Here is a 9,304-nt window from a genome sequence, read left to right on the forward strand (position 1 = left end):
ATACGTTATGTTTAATGAATTTTTATTTCATGCACATTCTTTTCATGAACACAAGGCAAATACATTTATGTAAATCTTTCTCATCCTCATATTTGATGATATTTTTTTACATACATTTCATATTTTTTTAATTAACAAAGCTAAAAAAATAATTTAATTAATGTTATACTTAATTATATGTACTTTATTTGTCATAAGATTTCATAGATTATTTTACTATTAGACCTAGATTTCATAGATTATTTTACCATTAGACCTAGACAATGTTTTACTTGCAAGCCTTATAATTCCTCTTCTAGCACCAACCTTTCCTTACTAAAGCTCCTATTGATTGTTTATTGTCATTTGCCAATTCATTTTCCAAACAAAAAGGTAAGATTGCAAGCACAAAAAAAAGCCAAGACTTGTAGTAATTCATTGTATGATTGAAGACAACAAAGTACAAGTCTGTCCATGTCTTCGAATGATAAAACAAACAGCTCAAAGGGGCATGGCATACACAGCAGGTGCATGCTACTCAGACAGCCGAGAACATGTAGGTTTCACACTCTCCCAGACGGAAGGTTCTATTGATCTTGGCTCCACTTCCCCTTTTATTCATATAACCAGGGTAATCTGCTTTCTGAAAACTAACAGACTCCTTCAAATATAAGCCATAATTTTCTGCTGCTCCTTCTAAATTCCATTTTTTGTAGGGTGGCCCCACCTTGTTAGTAACATGGATTTCTCCATCCAAGCTCAATAGCTTGGTAGCACTCTCCAAAAACATACTTAGCAACTCACTGTTCTTCTTGATGGCTTCTTTACTGCATTCCCCACCGGGAAAATAGCCCGCATGAGGGAGATTGAATACAACTCTATCAAATATCCTCGTGCTTAGCTCTTCAATTTCATGCAATCTGGTTGCATCTACCTCATACAGTACCAATGCTTTACGACTTTCCAAGTTCTCAATTGAACTACGAGCTGTATTATAAACCCTTAAGACTTTGTCTGCTTTGACAACAATAAGGAGGAGAGTCAAATTAAAATATTGGGAACAAAAAAGATTACGAAGAAGTGAATAGAGCATAATTTTTATTTATTTATCTCCAAGTTCTGATTCATACCTTCACTATCAATTGAGGAGGCGACGATGTTTTCTGCAGATTCAAAAGCAGTAGCTAAAGCTGAAGAAAATGAGAAATTGCCCTCTCCGACTAACAGAATGGTTTGCAAGCTAGAATAATGCATTATCTTCCTCTCCACCATGGGTTGCCTCTGCCAACAAAGAAAACCAACTCTGTCTCATGTTAATGTAGGGCTAAGCCGAATCACAATACAAGAATAAAGTCTGCAAGTTACAAGTTAATACCACCAAATTGCTGCTCTGAAAGCACAAACAAAATTAGGAGATTATGTGCAGAAATTGGACTGCCCAATGAGTTATCTCACTCACACAAGTATGAATTTATGATATCTTCTGTATTAATACAAAATTTATACGAACTTCTGAATTTTTTAATCAATTTTAAAATGATAATATCAATCAAAGCTATTATATTTCAACAGTTTATTAAGATTAATTTAAGGGTTTGTGGTACTAAATTGTGGAAGAACTTTTTAATCAACAATACTAAGCTTTGACTTGCTTAAATAACATCTAAAAATCACAGCCAATCATTCTCACATCTTAATAACATTCGCATATAAGGTCATTGAATGCATCCAATTCCCCCTAGGACATACTCTGATAAAACAGACTGTAAAGCACAATCCCTTACACTTTTAACGAACACCTACATAAACTGTTATTCCTTCGTTCTGTACTTTCGAAAATCTCAGTTACCCATTACTCTCATAATCACATCCTACAGAAATTGGCAAAGAAAAACCCGAAAACACAACACTCCCTCCTTCCCGATCACAATTGCAACAGCATTCTCAAAATTCCACAACATTAAATTCAGAATATTATCCCTTCATTCGTAACTCTACCCAAATATAGCACGCATACAGTTCATATCATTACCAGTATGACCAAGAGAAAGCAACTTACCTGAAACAGCACTGATACTTCTTCCAGCCTTAGTGATTCCTCATAAGAGGTCACAAGATTTTCCATGATTGGAAAGTATAATGAACTTTGGCACCCGGGAAAATTGAAGGGGGTTTCACCTTAGCCTAGCAGCTCCAAGCTTCTCTGACAAACAATATGAAATGGAAAACCTAAAAATTAGGGAATTTGCCCAGATTTTTGTTGGGATGAAATAGGGTATATATGCATGGATCTTTTTCCTTTGGAGTATATGTCTGCGCTCAATTTCTGTGTCTGGTAATACTTGATCTCAGCGGGCTTAAATAGCGTGGCCCCCACCCCGTCCTTCCCTGGTTGGGAAGTAATTACATGGAATGAAAAAATCTTGGCCGATCTTTCGCAGGTGTCGATCTATAAAGTTTCTGTCATATTTTATTTTCTTTCCAATCAAAGAGAATTTGCATTTCTGTCATAGACGGTAACCTATCTATCCTGTACGAAGAATAAAGTAGTAGTGCCACTAGGCCAGTCTGTTTCATTACTAGCAATTTCAAAGTCAAAATTTAAGATTTTATATATTTTTGGCTGAAGCAGGAATGCTTCTAATAGAAGTATCAGCTATAAATTTTTTAATAAGTTAAATAAAAAAATTGAAAATATGGATACACATAACTGGTCTAAAATAGGTGTGGAAGAAGAATCAAATTCGAAAAAGAAGTTTTGAATGAAAGGAAGTAACAAGTGGATGGGTTAGTGGGACATTAAATTGTACGAATGCCCCAACACAAATGAAGAGATAATAAAGAAATTGATATTAAAAAAATTTAAGATTGTCATGTGATCAAATCAGATTAGTGGAAAAAAGGTTATCTGAGGGTCACAATAAAAAAAAAACCTAGATTTTTAGTAACATGTGTTTCACACCATCTTAGGTATGAGACAGCCATAGACGTCCCAAAAGAAGAGTGGGGTGATAGAAACTGCATTTTCTGCAATAGAGGGATGGTTGAAACAAAATGACACTTTATCATAGATTGTGTTGCTTATGCTTATGATTATGAAGGCATATGTATGCAATATAAAAATGATTTGGAAGTTAGTAGTCTACATAAACTATTTGAGAAGGTAAGACTATTCATAACTGCTGGCTTCTTGATTAAAATTCACAGAAAAAGAATCTACACTAAAAAAAACTTTAAAATTGTTTGGAATTTTGATTCTTGATCTCTTAGACTACTGATTTCTAAACTTATTAAAAAAATTATTATTCAATTCAATTACTTACCAAGAGGTCAGGGGTACAAATCCTTGTGTGCTCAAATTTATAGTTTCACTGTTCAAACTGTACGCAAGTACAGATAAAGAGTGCTGTTGAAAACAAAGAGATTTGATATTGTGGTGGAAAAAAGAAATTAGATTTTGTGAATTTAATGTTTTAGTGTGAAAGCATTAAAGAGAATTTCAGAGCATATCGTACAGCATGAAGTGCATTTCCACGTCTATCCAGCATGAAATACAAAGTTTATATTATTTATTTATTAATTAGTTGTAATCAAAATAATACAAATGTTTTTTATTTTTAATTAATTAATCTATCAATATATACTTATAGTGTCCTGTAAGGTCTAGATACAAAGCATTCTAACTAATTTAAAGAATTATAATTAGTTTTCTGCAATACACAATATATAATTTTATTTTTGGAAGAGATTGTGTGTGTTTTTTATCAATTAATTTAAAAAATTATAATTACTTTTCTACAATCTATAATTTTATTTTTAGAAGAGATTGTGTGTGTTTTTTTATCAATGTTTTCATAGCATTTGTGATCCATCATCTTTCTATTCCTTCAGCTTTCTAACATCTGATGATGTTTATGCAAAAAACAAATACAATTAAAAGACATAAAATTTTCACAATCTATAAATATAGCTTACTAAATTTCGGAATTAACTTATGTTAACATATTTTCTTAAGAACCTATTAGATCACTTTTCACTATTCATTATCACAATAAGATAGCTAGAGAGCATAATTGAATATTAGATTTATGAATATTAATAATTAAATATATATTATGATGGTCTTATATAATTTTGTATAGTTTGTTAAAAAAACTTTGATGCCATATAGTCTTCTAAAACATTTAGTTGTATTTTTGATAAAAATTACTAAATACAATTATATAATTATCAAATTTAGGTTCTTTATAAGAATTAGGTTTTGTTTTTAGAGAATGTTTGAAATTTGTATTTGTTAATGAGGATTTGTATTGCTCAAGGACTAAGGGGTTTTTGCAAAATTGATTGTTCCTTCTCTTTCTTTCTACTCACCTAGTCTATTCTAATTATGACGTTCATACTATTTGTAATTGCATGTTTTTGTAATGGTTATGAGTTGTAAGATTTTGATTTCGATTTTTCTCCCAACCTTTGAAATATTTATTTGAAGTAATCAATTTTTACATTTTTTATTAAAATATTTATGTAATAAATTTTTCATGAAACATCATAATTTGACACACCGATTAAAAAAATTACCTCTTGCTCATCAATTAATATACTTATCTTTTAAAATATCCATGAACAAATGCAGAAAGATATCCTTCTGGCTTTTATTTTGATTTGATTTTAAAAATGCATGTTTGAATTTTACTTGTATTTATATACATTACTAGTTTATTTTTCTGGATTCTAAAGATATGAAAGATGTTGAGTTGCAGATTTGAGACAAAATAAAAAGAGGAGTGGGGTGGGGGAGGGCATGAGGAACAAGGAGAAAGGAAAAGAAAAAGAAAAAGGACCACCTGAAGGAAGGGAGACCAAAAAACTCCTAGGAATAACCACCTAAGGAAAAGAAAATGGAATGCCAAGCAACACACACAAACCACTAAAAAACAAAAAAGAGAAAGAGAAATAGAGCCAACAAAATATAAGTAAATATATATATATAAACAATTACAAAAATGTGTATAAACACATACCTATACCAAAAGGCATAGACACAAAACCATATATGTATATAAGCATTAACATATACCAATAGCCATATGCAAATATAAATATACATATGTAAATATCAATATACGTATATATCAATGCAAATATACAAATATGCAAATAAATCAAAGGGGGAGAGGGAGACACACAAAGGAAAAAGAAAGAGGGGGAGAAGTCAAGGCGGAGGGTGGGGATGGTGCTGGAGGATAGAAAGCAGAGGGTGCCACAAGATACTGAGGTTTAACCCATCGTCACGATTAAGATTGGAGGGGTGATGAATAATAGCAATGGCCTCTTTGACTTTTCTCTTGAAAAAATTATTCTCCCTGCACAATATTTGAGTGTCCTCCAAACAAATATGGTGCTTGGTAGTAGACGAATGCTCATTTAAGGCTGATTTGAGGGCCCGTTCGTGCTTGATGTCGGCACAATGCTCTTTTATTCTAGTCATGAACGGACGACCTGTTTCACCAATGTATGGAGTACCGCAAGAGCATACAATCTTGTAGACACCTGACTCTAAGAAGGCATCCCTAGCATCCTTAAGCTGAGGGGCATGCCTCTTAATGCTGGAAACAAGTTGGAAGGCGCACCAGAGACCTTTTTTCCCAAGGATTTTTGAGATCTTGTGCGATATGCCTTCAACATAAGGGAGAGAGACAAACGGGGCTTGAGATGGCGGGGAGGGTCGGGGATTAGAGATGGAAAGGTAATAAGATTTGGCTTGGAGGAAGGCCCTAGAGATCTGTTTGTTCGAGTAGCCATTCCATTTGAAGACTTGACGAAGATGAGAGAGCTCTTGGTCTAAGTTGTTCTCATCACAAATCCGATGGGCTCTTAACGCCAGGGTTTTTAGGATCCCAACTTTCTGGCTAGGGTGGTGATGAGAAGTAGAATGAAGATATAGGTCAGTGTGGGTAGATTTGTGAGACACCCAACGGCCAAGGGATCCATTTGGCTTTTTACAGATTAAGACATCGAGAAAAGATAAAAGGTTGTTGGATTCAAGTTCTTTGGTGAAGGCAATAGAAGGAGAAATGTTGTTGAGGTGAGCATGAAACTCCTCTAACATGTCCAAGCCATGGGGCCAACAGACATTGGTGTCATCCATGTATCGTTTCCACCACTTTGGCTTGAGGGGGAAAGAATGTAAGGCCACCTCCTCAAAATGCTCCATGAATAAGTTGGCAATCACCGATGAGAGAGGAGAGCCCATGGCTACTCCATCAACTTGTTCATAGATAATGCCTTGGAAGGAGAAGAAGGTTGACCTTAAGCAAAGTTTCACCAAAGAGGCGATCTCCTCGCTGACCTTAAGCTTGACAATCTCGATGGAGTCTAGGATAGGGACCTTGGTGAAGAGGGACACCACATCGAAGCTCACAAGAATGTCTTGAGTGTCCAACTTGGTGTCCTTGATAAATTGGACAAATTGGTTGGAAACTTTGATGGAGGAGTTGGAGTTACCAACAAGCACAGAAATTAATTTGGCAAGAAAAGCGACTAGCTTGTAAGTCGGAGACCCAATGGTGTCAACAATGGGTCTCAAAGGAATGTTGGCTTTGTGAATTTTTGGGACCCCATAAATATGCGGGGTCACTTCCTTAGAAGGAAGAAGACAAAGTTTGGTAGAATCATCCAATGAGGAGTTGGAAATAGCAGCTCTAATTGCCTTCAAAATCTTCGGGCACGGGTTAGGCAATTAAATTTTGCAACTGCTAGAATTCGAGACGAGGACTTCCATTTTGGCCAAGTAATCTGGTTTGCTCATAATGACCGTGGCATTACCCTTGTCTGCTCTTGAGATGATAAGGTCATTATTGCGCATGAGATTATTAAAGGCCAACAACTCAGCTTTAGGGATGTTGAATTTAGGAGGTTTAGCATTACGGAGCGCCATAGCACAATCTTGTCTAACCTCTTCAACAACATCAAGGGGAAGGGTACGCACCGCATTTTCGATCTCATCACCCATCAAGCCTGAGGTCAAATTCATAGCCTCATTTCACTGAACCCTCCAATTATCATTCTAAACAAACGTATACCAATAGACAGACCCAAACCATAAGTTACCATAAGTTGTGGGTAGCATATTTTTTTCAAACCAACTCTGGCAAAGCTTTAAAATAGCTTGATACCTCTCCACCTCTTCACTATAATGCCATTATAGTACATTGAAGCACGACCAAATACCAGTACTCCTTTAGATAAATTTACAGAATTGAGTAAAAATTAAAACATACGCAAGGAAAGCAAACTTACCTCAAAAAGACCTGCTCTTTCTATCAACCTGAGTAATTCATCAATGGTTGTTCTGGAATATGGAGGCTGCCCCATCATAGATTTCTCTTGCCAGGATTAAAAATGAAACAATTGTTTCCCAACAGGCCAACAGCCCAATATTATAGCATTAGGGTTTCAATGTGGTTGACTTCATCAACAAGAAACAGAACAGCCAAAGCTTAGCATGTAAGAAAAAGAATACTGGATTTCTTAACAGTAATGCCGAAAGTTAACTACAAAGGTGGATTGAGTAGGAAAGTGATTTTGCAAATATTCTGGGTATGTGTGATAAGGGTGTAAGAATCGTCGTGGGTCTTTTCATTTGATTCATAAAACATGCGTACTGGTCGAAAGTTATCGTACTGCACAACTTTCCTCTGAGAAGCTACAGAAAATTCATGTCTTTGCTTAGAAGTTACCACATTGAAACAAATCTCTTCTCTGATCGATCTGGATTCATTCCAAATTGTTTATGATGAATCCATCTTAGCGATTCATACAACAGTGAAGTAGATCGTAATTGGAATGTGTGAGAAAAAGTTTTCGATTACAGTAAAGTAGATTGTAATTTCAATGCGTGAGAAAAATGTTTTTATTACAGTAAAGTAGATTGTAATTGGAATATGTGTGAGAAAAAGGTTTTTATTACAGTAAAGTAAACTGTAACTGGAATATGTGTGAGAAAAAGGTTTTGATTCTATTAAGGTGTAATTAAAGTTTTTGGAGGAGACATGATCATGCGTAAAGTGTGATTTGAATTCTAACTGGAATATGTTTGAGAAAAAGGTTTTGATTCTATTAAGGTGTAATTAAAGTTTTTGGAGGAGACATGATTATGCGTCAAGTGTGATTTGAATTCTCGAGAATTGTAAATAAAGTGGGTGTGAGAGGTTATATTCTGATGTAATTAAAGTGATTTTCATCATACAAATATCTAATGTAGGTGTAACAGGAATTGATTTTATTATCATGCAATTAAATTCTTAGAGAGGGCATTATTATGTGCAAGTGCGAAGGAAAAAAAGTTAATTACATTGTTTGTGAATCTGATCATTTATAAATCTATAAATATGGAATGTGTTTGTTTAGTTTGCATTGGATATTATTGTATTCATGTGATTTTATATTTGATGGATTTTTCTTAAACATTTTTATAGATATATTGAGTGTGTGATATTTCAAATTTTATCTTATAATTGGAAGGGATTCTTATTATACTTTAATTGATGTTTTATGAGCATAATTCAATTATTCTTGTTCATTTGAAATTCCTTTCTCATCAAAAAGATCGAATACAAAATTACATGGATTTACATGGATTGATGTTTTGTGGCTAATAAATATTTAGTTAATTATTAGTCTATTATACTATGCACTTAAGCTAAACTTAGGCATCTTATAATTTTTTAAGGTTTTCTCCTTTAGGGTTTCTAGTATCCTTTTATAAGGATTCTCTTTTTGTAATTTAAATAATTGTATTGCATTATTCTTGCACAATCAATATGACTCCTCTTTTTTGGATCATTGAATTCTGGCCTACATCGCTTTGTTTTTGCTTCTCTCCTTCTGTAACAGGATTGCATGCATGTGATCCTTGGGAGCTGTAGAGTTGATTTTTCTTCAACCCCTATTTTCATATAAAATTTGTCCAATTTGGACAACTTTGGCATCTGGATTTTTTTTTTGTTTTTGCCCTTTTTTGGGCACAAATTTCGAGAAATTCATTAAAAAATCAGAAAAAAATTGATAAGTTGTTTTGGGCAGTTTTACGGGATACCCAGGTCGGAATGCCATCGGTGGTTTTTTAAACCGCTATGGCTATCGCCAGCAGTTTAATGACCATCGCGGATAGCCGCTGTCACCGACGATTCTTAAACCGCTGCGACGAGCGGTAAACCGTCTGCAATCCCGCCGCTGTCAGCAACTGTTGACATAGTAGCGCCCCCCACAATGCCACCTCTGCCGCCGCTCAGCCTGGCCCACCTACCACCTCCGCCCTGTCACC

General features: G+C 34.7%; 1 protein-coding gene across 1 annotated transcript; it reads right to left on the minus strand.

The window, feature by feature from the left end:
- Nucleotides 1–385: 385 nt before the first annotated feature.
- Nucleotides 386–7,808, minus strand: LOC131050505 (heavy metal-associated isoprenylated plant protein 41). Its single transcript, XM_057984697.2, has 3 exons — nucleotides 7,279–7,808; nucleotides 1,110–1,260; nucleotides 386–993 (listed from the first exon to the last, which is right to left on the minus strand). Exons 1-3 carry the CDS (start codon nucleotides 7,354–7,356, stop codon nucleotides 518–520), a joined length of 705 nt encoding a protein of 234 aa, XP_057840680.1. The 5' UTR covers nucleotides 7,357–7,808; the 3' UTR covers nucleotides 386–517.
- Nucleotides 7,809–9,304: the final 1,496 nt, after the last annotated feature.

Source organism: Cryptomeria japonica, chromosome 1 (genome assembly GCF_030272615.1).
Source record: "Cryptomeria japonica chromosome 1, Sugi_1.0, whole genome shotgun sequence".
NCBI lineage: Eukaryota > Viridiplantae > Streptophyta > Pinopsida > Cupressales > Cupressaceae > Cryptomeria > Cryptomeria japonica.